We start from the raw sequence: 20,282 nt of genomic DNA, 5'->3' as shown, positions 1-20,282 counted from the left end.
TTGATACTATTATTTAATATTTCAGACATGGTTAAAATAATTATGTTCGCAATCACGGAATTCCGTGTCATCGATGTTTTTCCATCTCTAGTTGCGGGCCAAGCTCCGCTAGGTATGGTCTAAAACTCTGCTACCTGTGGAGTAAGTATACGCTAGATAGGAGTAAATCTCCACTAACTGCAGAATACGTGTAAATACCCTTGACTTTCATCATACCGATCGCAACGTGCATAGTGCTCCCAGTTTCCCAACCTGCTGCTTGCGCAAAAAAGAAGAAGAAGTAGACAAAAAAGCGACGAAACGAAACAAGAAACAAAAAGAAGCAGAGAGGCAGCACCAAGCAGTGAAAACGCACGAAAAGTTTCTTAGTTTTTATTTAGTGTTTATTTTTTTTTACTATACTTGTGCTTGTTTGTGCGTTAATTGCTGGCAATTTCGTCGAATAACGGTTATTGGACAGCTGGCCGCGAGTGTAAACAGAAAGTGCTGCCCTCTCATATCGCCCCTCTCGCTCTCCCCCCTCGCACTCGCTCTCGCTCTCGCACAGTCTCACATCAATTCGTAATCTCAAGAAATTGTTATCAGAATTTTTAGACGTATTCCCCAACCTTGGGTTAAAAATACACATAGTATATAGGTTAACATAATTAAAGCCGTGCTAATTGATAATCTGTATTGTACAACCGACATGGCAGCGACGCCAGCGCCAGCAGCGACGCCGGCAGCGACGTCGGCAGCAACGAGTGCAACGAAAAGTCCTGCGAATCCGAATCCATTGTCCTGCGAAGAGGAAACCCTTCTCCGCGGATTGAACAAACTCCGCACCGAAAACAAACTCACGGACGTCACTCTTATCGTCGAGGAGCATCGATTCAAGGTATATACATACATACGTACATATGTATATCTGGTATATATCAAACCGATCCGGGTATAGATCATCTTAGAAGATCCTATACCATAGGTGCTCAAAACAAGAACGAATTAAATGTTGTAATTTTGCTATGTTTTGGCATTTGTGTGAGTTATTAAAGTATGCCAGGTGCTAAATACATATATGTATGTACATATGCCCTATACCAAATTTCATAGGAGTTGTAGTTATCAACTCCTTATATCTTAGTTTTCAGACAATAGTCTTAAATGGCCATAAAAGTGTTTATACCAAGTTTGATTAAAGTATACCTAAAAATAAATCAGTTATGATTAGGCTAGTTTGCACTATACCATGTTTTATAGGAGTATCGTAAATATATTCAAAATCATAAGATATTTTCTATACCATTACTTTTGGGTTTTATACAATAGTCTTTAATATACCCTAAAACTGTCCATACCAAGTTTGATTAACTTATCTTGAAAAAACGAATTAGTTATGATTAGACTAGTTTTGTTATCAAATAAAATCATCCGATTTCTACTAAACCGGATGGAAACGTATCCTAAAACATCTCATAAGACGACCACTAGCAGTGATTTATCGCGTCAACTCCGAAGTTTGGCAAGTTTGTATTAATTATATATGAAAACAACAAAGCACGAGACTTCGACGTTAGGTGACTAGTTATAGGGTTAAAGTGGTAGGCGAAATGATAATCGAAGACACAAAAAAATACAAAAAAAAAAACGCTCATCTTTACTTTCTCTTGCCAAATAATATAAATACAAAACGAAAACAAATCCATGACAAAAATTAATGTGTTTCTGGCGATGACGCATTTTCTTCTCTTGCTATATATAACTAGGGATTCCCGGAATCTGTTTCAAAATCGAATTAGCCCTGAATAAAATTTTCAAAAACTTGTTTGTGTTACCTAATAATTTTTACAACATTTTTGTGATGTAAGATTTTAGATTGTATTTTCTAGAGGGGTTGCCAAACTTGATGTTATGAGATATTGTATAATACGTTTGATACCAAATATTGATTGAAGCATATTAACAGAAATTCCTGCCAAAATAGCATATCAATTTTGTATCACCTTTAAAAAATTATTAAAAAGTACGGTTTGGGTTATCTCAATTTTCTAAGAATTATTTATAAACTTGAATACAATTTTTGATATCAAAATAAAATTAAAATTTGGAACACAACTCAATAGATGTGTGTATTCAAAATGAATTGATTGCCAGAATAGCATAACAAATTTTACATTTTTTTAAATTATAGTTGAAGGTTTATCCTTAAATTTACATAAACTCCTTATAATTTTAAAAATGAATAAAACAATTGAATAATAATTTTGTTATTAAAATTGTATAAAAGTTAAGAGCACAACTTAATATGTATATGTTTGTATATAAATAAATAAAAATAAATTCCATATAATCTCTATAAAAGAAATGCAAGTATATTGTTGGAAACTAAAGCATACAACTTAATAAATCTGTAAATTTTAAAGAATATTTCTACTTTATTTTAAAGTCTAGTTAAGGGTTTAACTAATAATATATCGTCCCTTTGGCAGGCGCACCGCGTTGTCCTGGCGGCCAGCAGCGATTACTTTTGCGCCATGTTCGCCGACTGTGCCATGATCGAGTCGCGCAAGGACGAGATAAATCTGTACGGGATTACGGCCCGGGCGATGGGCTCGATCATCGACTATATATACACGTCGCTGTTGGAACTGAACTATGATAATATCGAGGAGATCCTGGCGGCAGCCACTCACGTACAGGTGCGCGAGGTGATCGAGCGATGTACCCTGTTTCTGGGCACCAAGATCGAGATGGAGAACTGCCTGGCCATTGCTGGCATGGCCGATATCTATGGGATTATGGACTTATCGGAGCGGGCACACCGCTATATATGCGCCCACTTCGAGGAGTTTGCGACAACGTCGGACTTCAAGGAAATGAAGGTGGACCAGCTGCGCTTCATCCTCTCCAGCAACTATCCCATCGATGTGGCCGAACAGGAACTGGTGCGTCTCGTGTGCAGCTATGCCCTGGAACAGCACCTGGAGGAGAGCGTCCTGGGGGATCTGCTCAGACTGATCAACTGGCCACACATCAGCTACAAGTCACTGGACGAACTGAGGCATCTGAACTGCTCGCTGGACGAGGGCAAGCAACTGCAACTGCCCACCACCTACTACAATCGAATAAAACAGGAGTGCATGGGGCGACTGCTGAACGGAGTGGCGGTGCCCCTGGAGGATCAATCCGCCGGGGTCCAGGGACCCAAGAACATGCGCGGCATGGAGCTGTGCCTGCTCAAGATCGGCGGCTTCGAGTGGAAGGGACTGACCAATGTGATAATGTGCTTCTCGCCAACGAAAATGAGTTGGTACGAGTTGACCGCCATACCGCACATCGATCAGTGTAAGTGTTAAGTCTTTTGATTCCTCGATTAGTATTAAATTATTTCTGCTGCGTGCTTACCTCACATACAGTTTAAAAAAATTATTTTAAAGCTTTAAACAATTTTACTACAAACAATAAAAAAAAATGTATACATTTTTAATGTTTTTAAGGAATATTATGCGATAGTAAATCATTTTAAAACGATGTCATAAAATCACAAAATTAACTCGTCAAGCCATTGGATAGGAATAAAAATGTATTTAAAAACTGATCTTGTTAGGGAATTAAACATTAACATAAATTGTTTCTTTCTAAATTTTTTTTTAATATTTCAAATATACTTATTTGAAATGGGCATTTTTATAATTTTACTCATAAAGTTTTTAGTGTAAACTTTTCAGAACAATACAGTTTTTTTTTTCAAAAGTGACTTTCTTACTATTTTTATTTATTTTTCATAAGTTATTGTATTTTTATTTCAACCGCAATTGCATGTAAAACAAAGTCAGTGTATTAATGTTTAGTGATTTCTTTACTACTATCAATAGTATTTTGATGGGCTAACAAGAATTTAATCAATTTATCAATTCATCATTAAAGTAATAATCGAACACTAAACTTAATTAAATTACAGTCTACTCATTCTATTGCATTCCAGGCAACTTTGGCACTGCCGTTCTCAACAATAAACTCTTCATCGTGGGCGGGGCCTACGATGTCTGTCTGAAGGAGTACATCCATCCGTTTGGCTTCTGCTACTGCCCCCTGAGAAATACCTGGATGACCATTGCCCCCATTCAATTGGATCGCTGTCGTTTCTCCCTCAATGCGGTGGGCAAACAGCATCTGTATGCGGTTGGCGGAATTCTGGACGACGATAACTCCGAGGAGGCGCTGCGCATGATCTCAAATGTGGAGCGCTACGACATTGCCCAGAATGAGTGGACCTATATGCCCAGTCTGCAGGAGAATCGTAGTCAGCATGCCGGCGTCGTTGTGGGCGATAAGCTGTACATATCTGGTGGGTTTACAATAACTTAAGGTGGTTGTAAACGATGCAGCGGCAATAGAGAAGTATGATTTTATGCTCCAAAAGTACTGCAACGTTTTTCAACAGCTTAACCTGTATTTAAATAAAGCTGGTTGTAAACGATGCAGCGGCTGCACTTAGCTAAACTATAAATATGTTTGGGCATTTAATTCTGCCGCTGCATCGATTACAACGAGATTGAAAAGGTCTGTTCGGGTTTTATGATGATACCAGTGGTTATAGACGATACAGCTGCAAATGAGAAATACTCATGCCACTGCAGCGTTTACTAACTGCTAAGCGTGCTCTAAGAGTAACAAATATTTGTTTCTAACTAATTTATAAAGCCCAAAGCTTTTTTAAACGATGCACCCGCTGAACTTAGCTTAATGTATGCTGCCGCTGCATCGTTTACAATCAGCATAAGAAGCTCATATTGGGTAATCAACGATATTAATTGAGTGTTTCTACCACCAGGTGGCATCCATTTGGCCAACATTTTGGCGAGCATGTGGGTCTTCGACACGAAGGCGGAACTCTGGCAGGAGCTGGCCCCGATGCCCACGCCCTGCTGTGACCACGTCCTGGTGGCCGTCGACAATCGGATCTATGCCTGCGGCGGATGGCACGAGAGCCTGACGGAATCGCGGGTTCTGGTGCAGCACATTTATGCGTACGACATTGAGGGCAATGCGTGGAGTGTGGAGACTCAGATACCGGCGCCGAAATTCTACTCCGGCGTGACTGCGATGGGCCGAACCATATTCTTTGTGGGCGGACTCGACTCCACGGAGTCGATCGATCGGGCCAGTGCGGAGACTATGGCCTACGATCTGGACAGCAAGGAATGGTGGCGCGAAAAGGACTCGTGGGACTCACCAAATGATGTATGGGAGTCCACATGTGCGGCCATTTATGTGCCCATGTGCGATTTCTGATGGACGATGATGATGATAAACTATAGTAAAAAGTCTCCTCCCCGTCACCATTATCTCCTCCTCCCCATCGAATTTAGCGATTCTCATGATATTTATATATAGTATGTGTAGCTAGTAGCGTAGACATACATGCGAGATTTTGTGATGACTGCACAGTGACAAAAAATGTGCCAAGCACGGCAACGAGAACTGTTTAGACCGTATATGCCTTCATTTCGCCTTTGAAAGATGTTGAAGATTAATGTTATATTAAATTATTTAAATAACTTGTAATTCAATTTGTATAGACCGCATATGCCTTCATTTTGCTTTTGAATGATAACAATTAGTTAATGTAACACTTGTAAGGCAACCTGTACTTAAATTGTATAGACTAAAATAAGAAAGTTTGTCCTTAGCCCTAGATTGTCCTTCAACGTCGAAACGACGTGGCATGATAACACACATCTTTGTTTTTTTCTCAACATTTGACTTGACTAATTACTTAGTCAAGTTAACCAACAATCTTCATTTAAAAAATCATTGTTAGTTTTAATTTTTAAGATTGCATACTGCCTAATTTATTATTTTAAAATGACATTTGTTGAATCGACAAAATTAAGAGGGACCTTCTAGGGCAAATAATTGTGTATAAAGAATTTATTCTTCTGTACTTTAGGTCTATGGCAATAAATGAGAAAATACAAAACATAATTATTTAAACATGTTGTTTGGCGGAAAAACTGAAAAATTAAATGTTATATTTTGGGATTTCCTTTTTCATGGGCATTTTTAAATATTTAAGTTGCCAAAGTCCTTCATAATCAGAACACTACAAAAATGCGCTAGTGAGTTTTGTCGTTGCTTTCGATGGTTTTTATATTTTTTTGGTCTACTCATTGTCAGCTTCCTCGGACAGATATATATGTTGTATGCAAATAAGCTTTATAGTACAGTTAAAACCTAAATTAAGTTTCAAAGAATGCTTATGGGTGAAAACTAGTGTTTGCTAAATAAATCGAAACACACGGACTAAAAAACGCTTAGACTTAAATTAAAAAAAAATAAGAGCTTAAAACGAACAAACGCATCTGAAATATGGAAATAAACACTGTGCTATGGTATAACGATGCAGATACAGTTACCGATTACGAATTACGGATAACAGATTACGGATTACAGATTACAGAATACGGATTACAGATTAAAGACTACAGATTACAGAGTACAGATTACAGCACTAGCCTAAAACATATAGAGAGTCGATCCGGATGAGGGGACTACGCATTGGGATGCGGCTGGATGACCACCCAGCCGTCGGTTTCCACGGAATCGGTGCCACCGGTCACCGATCCGGGCAGCAATCCTCCAATCTCCTCCTGCTGGCCATGCACATGCGGATGTGGATGCGGATGTGGATGTGGATGGGGGTGCGGATGTGAATGAGGATGCGGATGAGGATGCGGATGTGTGTGTGGATGGGGATGATGGCCGGCTGGAAGTTGGCGCGAGGCCGGTAGCCTTTCGTACTGCTGCTGCAAATTATTGTACAGACTCTGAAGGCCCTCCTAAAAATAAACATAAAATAAAGTTACAAATAGGTTTTTAATTTACGAAATCTTTGCATTCAAATTCATTTTTTTTTTTCATTTGCATTCCAGAATAGAATCTACATTATTGCATTTTATATAAGCAAAAACACCTGTCATTTTAATTCCATAAGTGTGAAAATATTCGAAAGGTTCTTAGAAAACAATAACTCTCTCCATATCGTCTGAATTTGTAGATTTTTAAAATTATTTATCTTAGTTAACTATATATATTTATTTACACCTTGAACAAAATTAAGTTTGCAAAACGGACCTTTGGCTGGATTTCGGTAGGAAGATTCATATAAATTTGATTGTAAAAAAAGTTTAAAAAATATAATTCTGCAACTATAACATCTGTGATTATTATTATTTCTGATAACAACTGAATGTAATTAAATTGCTTTTGCGATTTAAAGCTGCTCTCTTTTTTCACCATGTAATTTTTGTTCTTTGAGGTTTAAAGAATTACTAGAGTAAGAAGTACCTAACTTTTTCCCATTTATTTATTAATTTAACCGACTTTTGGTTGGAGTACAATTGGAAAAGAATTGTTAATAAATCGAAAACAGAGATTTCTGCAAAAATAAAGTCCCTTATTTAGTTTAAATAATATCTCTGGTAGGAACTATATGTAATTTAAATTCTTTGATGTTGAAATAAGTACTATTTCCTCACCTTGTCTTATATTATTTATTTATAATTGAATAATTTAATATGCATCTATTAATATGGCTTATTTAAGGGATGATCCTGAACCAAATACATTTTATAACTGACTTTTGAGTTAAAATAAAATCCCTAATTTAGATTAATTAATATCTCCTGTTAGAACTACATGTAATTTAATTTCTTTGATGTTGAAATAAGTACTGTTTGTACTCACCTTGTCCTTGATCTTGCGCAGCAGCTCCTGTTTCTGTTCGCGCTCGGTGCGATCCATCTGGACGATGAGCTTCTCCTTGAAGTCCTGCGCGTAGTAGAGGTTCGTGTCGACGCTGAGGTACTCCTTGGCCATGTGCCGGTGCTCCCGGTAGATCAGCTGCGACTCGGCATCGTTGGGGATCGGTGGCTCTGGCTGCAGTTCCGGATCGAGGATTTCGGCCAGCGATTGCTCGGTGCCGTCGTTTTCATCCTCGTCGTCCGGATCTACAGCGACGTCCAGCGAGTTGGCGATCTCCTCATCCGGATCCTGCTGCTCCTCGTCCACCGCCTGACGCCCATTGGCATGGCTCAGCAGTCCGTTCGATTGGCTGTTGTTATTGGCCAAATCTGTGGTCATGATCACCGGCTTGGTGTCCGTCACCGTGAGTCGCTCGCGGCCATCGCTTTTGGCTACAAGAATAAATATGATTTATTTTAATTTAATATCATCAAAAATGTAACCATTAAAAATGCAGACAAATCCAAGTCATTATTGATTTTAAAAGATTTGATTACATGTTCTAAAGACATTAAATAAACTAACGACCATAACTAAATGTTTTGTTCTGCAGGTAGTTTTATCAAAATATTCTTTGTTCTATACAAATAATATTTGATCTTTAGTTGACTAAAATATAGAAATTTCAATTAGAAGACTGATATTTTCAATGCCACACTTAACGAGACAGTTTGTTGTTAATGCACATTCCCAAAAGCAAGTCTAAAACTCCAATAACCAAACATATTTAAGAAAAAAACGAATGTATTTTGTGGGTTTCCCAATAAAAATTAAGTATTTTTAAGCGACTCACCAAAGAAAAAATGACTTTTATAATAACAAAATATTTTTTCTTTTAAGATAAGTTTAGAAAGTTTTATTAAAGCTCGTAAACACAAAAAAGTAATATATATATGACTCTTTAATGGGTTAATAAATGAATAAAAAATAAAATAATATTATGTTTTCAATAAAGAACTTATAGCTTTTCAAAATATCAATTTTTAAGCCAAGTCCTCTTAAAAAAAATCTATTCAAATGTTAAAAGCGCTTTACATATTTTTTAATCTAAGCATGTATTTATTTATTTAGATTGTAGGCTTCAGGTAAACAATTGCAGGTATTTAAATAAATATTTATCGAAGCGAAAGTGAAAAGAAACTCTTCTGTTCTTAAAAGATGTTAGAATCCAAAGTGATGGTAGAAATATTAAGGACCACCTACTATATATGATCCAACAACTGTGCAGATCGTTGGTCTGTTTGGTGTTGATCAAAGCGCGTGTATCGCACATCTTGAGATTCCAGGATCGAATTATATTTGTGGCGAAGGATGTGAGTTAGTCTTTGCTGTCAGGTTGTAACACTCTGGTTATATTATCATTTTTGCATCGGAAAATGCTGTACACTTTTGTGCGGTTGAAAATCCTTCACATTGTTCATCCCTTTTCCCCACTCAGACACTTTTCATCTTTTTTTTCCGCCTCTGTTTTTCTTGCGATGACGTGTTTTCCGCACATACAGTTCAGTTCTGCTTGTTGATTTTCCACCGAACACTTTTGTGTTTTGTGTTTTTTATTTTGTATTTTGTATTTGTATTTTTCCTATTTTGCCTTTTTTTTTTTTGGCAAACAAATAGTGAAAATGTTGTGTGGAAATTTCACTTGAATTTGGGTGGGCTTAAGGCTTTCTCAAGGCTTATTTCCTGGCCAATGCCGGGAGGTTCGCATTCGCTTCGACAAAATTTCGCAATTCGGATCGCAGAAGACGATCCCGACAATTCCGGAGGAACATCTCGCGTGGCACTCAATATCGCACGGCTCTCGGACGCAGACTGAGGCCAAAGCTGAGACGTCCACATTCACATTTACAATCACAATCACATTCAAATTCACATTCACATTCACTTGTAGTCCACCGTAAAGCAAACAAACGCGGCAATTCTCGCGCCGGGGATTGCCTTCTAAACGCTTCGCAGACGTGGCAAGATCGGTTGGATATATATATTTGGGTTGGGGGGTTGGCTATATACGATGTCGATGACGCGTCCAAAACGAAAATCTGTGGCATCATTGCCACTCGGTGGGGTGGAAAACGCCCAATAATGAGTGTGTGTGCGGTGCGGGTTAAGCGGTTTCTTTGTCTGGGACACGCAGTAAAACAGAGGTTAAAGTTGAGTCAGTCAGGGAAATTTACTATAATATATATTCCCCATAAAAAAAAAAACATCATTTTCAAAAACAACAATACTCAGAAACAAAACATTTTCAGTAATTTCTAAATAAAGATTACCATAAAGTACAGCGAAATGTCACCATTTAATTTGTCGAAATATTACAACAATTAAATCTTCGAAGATTTCGAAAAAGCTTGTCATGTTAAGTAGCTAAAATAAAAGACTCTGAATTCTTGGCAAAAAAAAAAAACGGGTATAGATAGTCAGTAATTAAAATAAACAAAAATACTCAAAAACAAAAGATTTTCAGTAATTTCTAAATAAAGATTACCATAAAGTACAGCGAAATGTCACCATTTAATTTGTCGAAATATTACAACAATTAAATCTTCGAAGATTTCGAAAAAAGCTTGTTATGTTAAGTAGCTAAAATAAAAGACTCAGAATTCTTGGCAAAAAAAAACGGGTATAGATAGTCAGTAATTAAAATAAACAAAAATACTCAAAAACAAATGATTTTCAGTAATTTCTAAATAAAGATTACCATAAAATACAGCGAAATGTCACCAGTTGATTTTTCGAAATATTACAACAATTTAATCTCCCAATATTTCGAAAAAAGCTTATCATGTTAAGTAGCTAAAATAAAAGACTTCGAATTCTTGACAAAAAAAAACGAGAAGAAAAAATAATAAAAACTTAAAGTTTGAATCATTTATAGTTTAGCCTATGAAAAAATTAAAGGAAACTTTCCAAAACACCATGACTAACAAAAAACCTGGAAATATTGTTACCGAAAATAATGATATTATAAATGCCATTATTTACAGGAGACATTTCGTAGAAACCATTTATTGTCAAAGATTTACTCAAAGCGTTTCCAGGAAAATCTTAAAAAAATAAAAAAAAAATATGAAAGCGTTTCCAAAACACCGCTCGTAAATCACCCTGTATTGGGTCATAAAAAAATAACCCTTTCGATCGAGATCGCCCGATAAATAGACAACTATACAACCACCCACTAAATTCCATGACGAACCAAAAGCCAATGAAGATTCATTCAAATTCGATGCGAGGCAATGCGGCGAACATTGATCGAAATCGATGATTAATGCACTTGGCATCTGCAATTGGGAAATCTCAGGGGGAAAAAGCGTCGGGGGAAAGTGGAATAATTTTCCTACACGCAAAAAAAAAAAATACTTGTGTAAAAGCAGTGTTAAAAAATTAAAGAAAATTAGTTTGTTTTTATTTTGATTTCAATCAATGCTGGTTAATTTTTAATGGCCAAAAACAAATCTAAAAAAACTAAGTATTTCTTTGGATAAACAACAGTGGTTTTGAAAAAAAAGGGTTTTAAAGTTTTGCAATGCTATTAATATTTTAAGTGCACTTGTTTTTAACATTATATGATTTTAATACATTTTAGTCATCTTGTAATGACTAAAAAAACAAGTAAATTCAGCAGTACCGCAGATTAAATGCAGTGGTTGTGGAAAGTTTTTTTTCAAGTTTGACAAACAATTTATATCTTAAGCCCCCCTTAAAATTGATTTTAAAGTGATGCATATGACTCATATTTTTAATGCCCTATTTTTTTTTTAATTTTTATAAAATAAGTACATGTTGATTAACTTACAATTTCTAAAAAATATATAAAAAAATTTGGCCTTACTTCAAACTAAAAGCAGTGGTTCTAACAAAAGAGTCTTGAAAGTTTTGCAATGATAATTTTAGTGGGCCATTTAATGATTAAAATAAATGTTGGTATGTTTATAAATCTTAAAAAAAAAAAAAACCAAAGGAGGGACAAATTAAAAACAAGTGGTGAGCCTAAATGAATCGCTAGTTAAATCTTAAGTCCATTTTTCGGGAAGTGTACAAAAATCTGACGCAGCCGGTGAACTCCGAGAACTTTGAGAGCCGAAAAGTATCTCGACTTGGCCACTGATGCATTTACTATTTACACATTGCTGGCACTATACATTGGGATCTAGATCCATATACTAGATGCTAGATACACATACTATATGCTCTATATGCTGTATATGATGGGCATGGATATGGCATATGGCATACGGTTTGGGGGATATGTAAGTCGGAGATCTCGTCCGTCCGTGTCAACCGAGAGCCAAGTGAGATTTGCCCACTCGATTCGACGGCTCCCACCGATTATACAAATCGGTAACATCGGCGCACATATATCCGCTCTATATATGCGATCTATATATAAGTTGTACGGTGTGTGTGTGTGTGTGTGTGTGTGAGTGGATGGATGTTCGCCATATAGACGAAATCGAAATAAAAGTGAGATTATTGCCGGATGAGTCATGTTTCGTTGGGGCTGATGCTCAAAAGTCCGTGGCGATCGCATCGTCATGTGTGCGTTCCTCTATATTCCTATATAACCCGCCCCCTCCTGTCACGCCCCCAAGCGGGGTGTTGTTGTTTATGCTTGCCGGGCAGCAGCGACGGAGCATGCCTTCGGCTATAAATCTGTCCCGAAATTGCCAGGCTAACAAATTACAAATTATTTAATTGTGCAGCGAAATTTTGTGCAACTATTTGCGACCGATACCCTGGATTCGCTTAAAAGCGTATGGGTTTCTTATTTAACCATAATTCTTGAAGTTTCCTCTTTAATGTGTCTATTTCATTACAGGAATACTTTTAAAGGGATTTAATATTAATTTGATATTTTCAAAGGCTTATGGTATAAACTTAAGTATGAGTTAAACGATTATCTATATTTCGAGCAGTTTTTTTTAATCTTTATAAAGTAAATTACTTTAAATGTTGTCAATGTGTCTTTTTAAGCTTCTTGCAATTTTAGGTATTATGGCTTCAATTTATATTAGTACCAATATTTCAAATGTTTGTTTTCCACAAATTGCAGAATGTAAATATATATAAAATGTTAAAAGCTTAATTTTGCCTACAACAACTTAAGACTGAAAAGAGTTTTCAATTATAAAAGTTTCTGGTTTAAAAGTGAACACAAAAAAAATGTTGGTAAAAATAATGGGTTTAAAAAATATTTAACAACCGCAAGTCCGAAGTAAATATGCCCAGAGCACTACGAGATCGTTAGAGATTCGCCGATTCGAATGAGCGCACTAAATATTTATAATTTATGCAGCCGCACAGCCAGAGACATTGACAATTGAATAATGTTCAAAAGATTCCTTGTGCATTATACACAAACACCGCGGCGGCTAATTAACCAAACATTGAGTGCAAAACAGAGATGGCGAGTGCATTGTTTACACACGGCCAAAATGCGTCACCTGCGGCTAAAAGCCAAAACCAAACGGCCAACAGCCAAATGGCCAAATAGCTGAATAGTCGAATAGCCAACGGGCCAAAATCCAACAGCTGTCGTGCCACAAGAGTCCATACAATGCGTCAGGCTATAAGGATCAAGTAAGAGTGACCTGCGGCAAACTATATGGGCTACATAGTCGACTTTTAGATACCCTATTAAATGGTTATTTAAAGTTACTTTGTAATCACTTCAATAACATTCATGTTTTAATAAATTGTAAATAGAAACTGGAAACTGGTGCAAAATTGGTTAATTAATCTCGCGATTAACGATGTGGAATCGATGTAGTTTCGTAGATTTTCTGTCATGATGGCAACGTCTTAAATGGTTTTGTATATTTTATATTTAGACACGTAAACAATGTTCTTTGTTAGCTTATTTTATGAGAATAAGAAAATGGGCTTAAGCATTAAATAATAAATTACATTTAAGAACTATTAACTTATGTACCTAATCTAAAAGCACTAAGTCAGAAACCCTTCAGAATATATATTATATATTTAAATTAAAATTTGGAACAAAATTGATAATATCCAAAATCCACCATTCATAGTATTAAGGTATATTTTTAACAATATTCGGGTTTTACAAATGCACTTGTGAAACCATTTCAGCCAGTACTGTAAGTTTTATTTTGAAATTTTTCACATTGGGGATTAAAATAGATAAGCGGACGATTAGCCGACAGGGGCATTTTGTTTTCATTAAATACTATTATTATATAAAATCGAGACCACGCCATTGTGTCTCTCAACTTGACGCCAATGTGCGTGTGATTCATGGCAGACGACGGAAAATCGTCGGAAAACAAACGGACAGCAGGTGGGTCTATAGGAGGAAAAATTCTGGCAAGTTAACTCACCGTGCGTGCTGCTGCTGCTGCTCTCGCTGCGACTCAGATCGAAGCCATTCTGGAGGATATAAGTAAATCAAAGGGAATACATTAGTTACAGCAATAATCATAACTAAGTTATTGAGTGGAAAACAACACAAAATAATTATAAATATATATGTAGGTTGGTATAGATAAGTGGTAGAACTAGATAATATTACCAAAAAAAAAAAAAAGGTTAAAAAGGTTATATACTTAAAACATTTTAAACTAAACAAAGACCTTTAAGGTAATATAGTAATTATGTATCTTCATGCAAACTCGAATGCGAATAAAAAATGGTTAATATAAATTTGGAAATGAACAATTAAGATTTTAAATTAAATCTATATATAAATATACCGTTTACAAAAAGAACAAATTTTAGTTTAAAATTGCCAAACAATTTTGGTTTTGTTTATGTCATTTATATTAAAACAACTTTAAGCAATTGAAATTGATAAATGGTAAATATGATTGGATTTAAATGTAATACGAATATACCTTTAAAATGGCATTAAAAATAATTTCTAAAAGTATTCAAACTTCATTAAAATACTTGTATTAAAAAATAAAGGTAGACCTGGCAGTTCAAAAAAAAAGGTAATTAATTAAATTTAAAAATCTATTATCAAATTTATTCGTATTAAAACTGATAGGTCTCAACTTAAGAATTAAAAATATTGAAAATTTAACAATTGTTTTTTGTAATATTTGTAACATTCCCTCAAAATTAATTTCCTATTTTGTTATTTATTTTATAACTAAGTGATAAAATATTGTATTTTTCGTGACCAGAGCACAAATAATAGGCTTTACTTGTCAAATAAATAAGTAAGAATTGAAAATAAATAACTAGCCCAAGACGTACCGCCTCCACGTCGAGTGTTAGCTGCTCCATGGGCTTGCAGGCCATCTGGATCATCCCGTTGCGGATCGTCTCGAGGCGCTGGGTGGCCTCCGCCGACGAGGTGAGGTTGAAGCTGTCGTTGCGGCTCTCGTTGCCATCCTCCTCGGGAATCGCGTCCCAGCGATTGCTGACCATATGGAATAGCGGATTATTGTCAAGTTGGCCCGAATTCGTCGGCGTGATGTCCGATGATGTTGATGAGGTATTTTCGGTCATTGAGCTAGTCGTTGTTTCTGTTGCTGTTGCTGTTTCTGTTATTGCTATCGCATTCACATTGGCGTTGGCCGCCGTTGTCGGTGTTAACTGTGTGGACGAGGGGCTCAGTTCATCCTCCAGCGAACTGAGGCTATCCGATTGAGCGGCCACCGTGCCATCGCTCTCTTTGGTGACAATCTGTAAAGGATTTTACTTTTTATTAATTTTCTCACAAAAGTTAAACTGATTTAAGCATTTATTTATCTGCTGACAAGAAGAACTGAATTTTTGGTTATTGAAAGTAGTTAAATAAAGCTATCGAAATTACATTTAATACCTATATTTTCTTAAACGGATTCAATGAAAATCCTGTTTACAATTTTCTTTTAATTTATCATATTGCTTACTAACCAATAAACAAAGAGGCACTTAAAAACGCTTGTTTTTATTGTTTTAGTTTTTCAAGGATATTGAAAACGGTTAATAATTCCTTGAAATTCGCTTTCTAACACATATACTGTAGTTTATTTATTTTTTAACAATTAAGGAAAATAACCATAAGTTCCGTTCACCTGCACTTTGTATTGGAATTAAAATGTTTTTAATATGTGACCTATATTTTAAATCAAAAATTTTAAAACAATTATTTTGTATCAATCTTGTATACAAATATAGCATTTCAACGACTTATTTTAATTTATATTTCCATGAGCAAAAAAACTACAATTATTTTGACCGCAGTTGTATATATCTTTCAATCTTTCAAACGATAATCCCAGGAAATAAAAATGATACTATAAAGTTAAAGATTAAATAATTATTTTTAAAACTCAAATTGTTTACCAAAAAACAATAAAAACATAATTAATGTTTAATTAATATTTGTTAGTAAATCTGTCATTTTATGTATGTTAAATAGAAAAAATAATAATTTTAAATTTTTTTAAAATCCTAATCTAATCTTCTAATAAAATCCCAAATCCTTTATCTTTAAAATCGTAAACCATGAAAAATGTTGTAATTACAGTAAACCATAGCTAATGTCACCTGTTGATTAACAAATGTGTATTCCAGGGCCTTGTCCGCCCCGGTATAGTCTTTGACGATCTCGTGCATGACGCCCACAATGTACTGCATTGAGGGGCGGTCCTCGGGCGCAGTTTTCCAGCAGGCAGTCATCAGCTCCTCAATGCGCTTGGGGCAGGTCGTCAGCAGCGGTGGACGTTCTCCTAAAAGTGAGAGATAAATGATGAAATTCATTGCAATCAAAAGGGCAGAATGGACAGCACACACCCTTGTAAATCTTCCATTGGATGGTGTAGGCATTGTCGATGCCCTTGAACGGCTGCTTCCTGGACAGGACCTCCCACAGGACAATGGCCCAGCTAAAGATGTCGCATTTCTCCGTATATTTGGAGCCCTCGAAGACCTCCGGAGCCATCCAAGCGGCACTGCCGCGATTGTTGGTCATCATGGTGGACTTGTCGGCCACAGTGCCGAAATCGCAGATCTTCAGATTGCGTCCCTTGTTGGTCAGCAGCAGGTTCAGCGGCTTCACATCGCGATGGATCAGTGGCTTCGGTGTCATGGCGTGCAAATAAGCCAGGCCCTTGAAAAGGAAAACAAAATGTAATGCATAAATGGTTGATGTCATTTCCAATTAATATGACAGCCAATAAACTTGGCATACAAGTTAAGTAAAAGTTACAAATGATTAAAAGGACTGATTTTAAACGAAACCAATAATTGTTTAAGCTCCTAAAAATATAACCTATCAGTTACTATAAGTAGTTTCTTGGTTTATCCCAAATATGACCCTCATACTGATGATGATTACTAATAAATCTGGATTATATATTTTAAACTAACAAAGTATTATACATTCTATTTTTAATTATCAAGTCAACTACAATTAAGAAGTCATCAAATAAATTGATTTTTAGCAAATTTTAAGTTTATATAAGTGTATTTTAATGTTTAATAATAATGAATATTTACAAAAATTACTTGATTAATTTTGTTCATTAAGTTTTATTTTAGGGACATTACTATTTGATTATTACTAATAGGTTTTTATTTTGTTTGATTCCAATTAAACACATATCTAGTAGTTGTATAATAATAAAAACATTTTCTCTATTTATTAACATGATAAAATTAATGACATTTAATGGGGAAAAGTTCCCCGCAAAATTAGTTGCTTGGCCTATTGAAAAAATGATTCTCATAAAAATCATAAATTTGTTGTACAATATTTAAATATTTAATTTAGCAATTACAAATACTATACTCGATTTAATAAATTGTTTAAATATTTTGCTGCATAGAAATTAAGATCTGATACGTAATAAATCATAAAAAATGTTCTCTAATTATCAACCAGATAAAATGAATGAAATTGAATGGGGAAAAGTTTCCCCGAGTTGAGAATTCAGGGCGAGGCCTGTGATAACACCGCTTGCGGATGGTGGACGACTACCTACCTCCGCACATTGGCGCGCCCAACTCATGGCGTGGGCCAGGGAGTAGGCCGGCTTCACCTTGCCATGGAGGAAGTTGTGAAGCGATCCGCCCTCGGCGTACTCCATGATCAGGTAGGTGGCCTGCTGGTACGAGGAGATCCCGTGCAGGGCGATGATGTTCACGTGCTTGACACGCGACAGCTGCTTCACCTCCTTCTCGATGTCCTTCTGCTCGGCGCTGGCGAAGAACTCCTTGACGGCCACCAGCTTATCGCGCCAGACGGCCTTGCAGACAACCCCATAGGACCCATGGCCGACTTTCTATGGTTAGAATATGGGTAAAAGTGTTAGATCTCATTTCATTTCTTATCATTTGTACACAGAACAATGGGTTATCATCTTCACGTAATATTAAAAATTATATTAAAATATAACACTTAAGTTTAAAATTTAAAACATTTTAAATATTTATTTTAAATATTAATGAGTATATTCCCTAATTTAAGTTTGAAAATAAAGCATATTTGCTTTAAATAAAAAAATAAATTAAAGGAGTGTATATGAGCAGCTCGAGATATAAAACTTAGACAGTTTCGAAATGATCAACTTGGGATTTGGAATACCTCTCTGAGTGTTAGCTCGCTGAAGTCCACATAGGCTGCCTGCAGTGCGTCCACCGATGCGGTGGCCATCTCCCTGGGATTCTAAGGATCCTGATGATCCTGCCTTTGTCTTCAGACGCAGCTTCCTGTTTTCCAGCTGTCGGGATTGAAGATCAGTGCCTAAGATGGCTCCGTGTCGAACTGTGTGTGTTCAGGTTCCTTTGAGTGTTGTTAGTTAAGATTTCTTTCGGGAATTCCTCAGTTTTCGCTTTCTTTCCAAGATTTTTTTATTTCAACTTTCCTTTAAAGATGTCCTAATATTTAGCTATTCTTGAAGACTTATGGACCTTCAGACTTCCCCCTTATATTGCTTAGTTTCAAGTTTCAGGCCAAGATTCCGCGGGTTTTCGGTACCATTTTTTTTGGATATCTTGGCATATAAGGTTCTGGCGATCTTGATTACTTATTATGATTCCTTAGTTTCTGGTATCCTTCCACGATTCCTCAGGTCAACAATTTATTTCCAATATGCTTAAGTTCCAGATTTCTTAATTCCAAGATTATTGGTTTTTCTTTTCTAAGAAGTGGTGGTTCCTGACTTTTACTAGATGCTGGTTTCGTTGCCAATATATAGGGGGTTCCTGTGATACCTTATCGAGATGTTCAAGATTCAGGTGCTCTGCCAAGATTTTTCGAGTTCCTGATGGCTTCTTTAGTTTCAGGGGTCTTCCAATATTCCATTGGTTCGTGATATCATCCCTGGAATCAGAAACTAAGATATATCTGGTTTACCTGGGCTTCTATATGTATTACCAGGATTATCCAGTTTTAGGTTCTCTGCCAAAGTAATTAAAATCTCCCGTAGAAAACAATATTCCAGGCACTTGCGATTCCCGTATGCTTTCCAGTGTTGCCCACACTCGTGCTCCGTGGGAAACGTTCCACTGTGATTGCCGCTTTTCCAGGCCAAGTTTTTAAATTCTCTGGAGGATTGGAGCTCTACGGATGGGGATGGTGATGGGGACAAGGCGGACGGTGGACAGCACGGTGGACAGCGGGAAAGTGGCGAAAAGACGGGGGCACGAGTTTATATCGACCAGCGGAGACGGGCCAGTGCGCACATCACATCCTCGCCGGGACTCCACCGGATTCCGGGTTCAATCCTGCGGATCGCCTCTGCATCGGACTTGGCTGCGACTGGCGGTTTCTTGAGTTCTTCGCCTTGGATGTGATAGGATATACGCCGTACTTGTCAAGTACAAAATTGTTTTTTTTTTTTTAACCCTAATGAAATTAGAGGTGAGATGGCGTGAAATTTAGCGGTGGGAATGGCATCGATAGCTCTATCGGTTGACCAACTATCGATGTTTTCCGATAGCTGGTCACACTGCCAAAAGTGTTGTGCCACAAACGGTGGCGCCCTCTGCCGATTTATTTTACGTTTTAAGGTGATACATGTTACTCCGTTAGATGGAGCCAGGAGGTGCCTTTTTGTTGTTTTTATTTAAATAATTTTTTAAATCACTTGTAAGAAAATAAATAACAACAATTTTAGTTTAGTTTTATAAAGTAAGAAAGCAAAATATAAAAAATAGATATGATTTAAACTAAATCTTAAATCTTCCCGAAAAATCGGAAAATGTTAAACGAATATTTTAAGCGTTTAAGATTAACTTGGTGTGACGAAACATTTTCGGACCATTATTTTCACATAAATGGGCAAAATAATTATATATTTGTTGGAAGGTACATAATAAAGCGCTTTCTGAATCGAAAGCATTAAAAAAAATTAACAGATAGTATTTTTAAAGATTTAACCAATAAGTCATTGTTGTTTTTGAATATTATGCTTGAATTTAAAAGGAAAGAAAAAGGATAAAAATTTAATTTTCTATATTTTGAGTCTGGAAATATAAAAAACTAACCAATATTAAAACGTTTATTTTTATGAAAAAAAAAAAAAATAAAAATTCGTCAT

General features: G+C 36.2%; 2 protein-coding genes across 6 annotated transcripts; one reads left to right on the top strand and one right to left on the bottom strand.

Annotated features, from left to right (window-relative positions):
* The first annotated feature begins 252 nt into the window (after positions 1–252).
* LOC128264297 (kelch-like protein 26) lies at positions 253–5,976 on the top strand. 3 transcript variants are annotated; one of them, XM_052999711.1, is made up of 4 exons: positions 253–877; positions 2,469–3,324; positions 3,965–4,327; positions 4,814–5,976. In XM_052999711.1, exons 1-4 carry the CDS (start codon positions 689–691, stop codon positions 5,272–5,274), a joined length of 1,869 nt encoding a protein of 622 aa, XP_052855671.1. In that variant the 5' UTR covers positions 253–688; the 3' UTR covers positions 5,275–5,976. The 3 variants fall into 3 exon arrangements, with proteins under 3 accessions (XP_052855671.1, XP_052855670.1, XP_052855672.1); XM_052999710.1 differs by having other exon boundaries at positions 3,941–4,327; XM_052999712.1 differs by lacking the exon at positions 4,814–5,976 and having other exon boundaries at positions 2,469–3,322; positions 3,965–4,142.
* Positions 5,977–6,102: 126 nt separating this feature from the next.
* On the bottom strand, positions 6,103–19,619 carry LOC128264294 (mitogen-activated protein kinase kinase kinase 7). 3 transcript variants are annotated; one of them, XM_052999706.1, is made up of 9 exons: positions 19,118–19,619; positions 18,326–19,063; positions 17,724–18,023; positions 16,534–16,849; positions 16,288–16,469; positions 15,007–15,438; positions 14,127–14,175; positions 7,729–8,177; positions 6,103–6,821 (listed from the first exon to the last, which is right to left on the bottom strand). In XM_052999706.1, the coding sequence occupies exons 2-9, from the start codon at positions 18,392–18,394 to the stop codon at positions 6,534–6,536; spliced, it is 2,085 nt and encodes a 694-aa protein (XP_052855666.1). In that variant the 5' UTR covers positions 18,395–19,063; positions 19,118–19,619; the 3' UTR covers positions 6,103–6,533. The 3 variants fall into 3 exon arrangements, with proteins under 3 accessions (XP_052855666.1, XP_052855665.1, XP_052855667.1); XM_052999705.1 differs by having other exon boundaries at positions 18,326–19,619; XM_052999707.1 differs by lacking the exons at positions 14,127–14,175; positions 15,007–15,438; positions 16,288–16,469; ... (2 more) ...; positions 18,326–19,063; positions 19,118–19,619 and adding an exon at positions 8,989–9,616.
* Between the last annotated feature and the right edge of the window lie 663 nt (positions 19,620–20,282).

The sequence above is a fragment of the Drosophila gunungcola genome, unplaced genomic scaffold (assembly GCF_025200985.1).
Source record: "Drosophila gunungcola strain Sukarami unplaced genomic scaffold, Dgunungcola_SK_2 000064F, whole genome shotgun sequence".
NCBI classification, from domain to species: Eukaryota; Metazoa; Arthropoda; class Insecta; order Diptera; family Drosophilidae; genus Drosophila; species Drosophila gunungcola.
The sequence above is the reverse complement of the archived record's forward strand: the minus strand, read 5'-3'. Positions and strand labels throughout refer to the sequence as shown.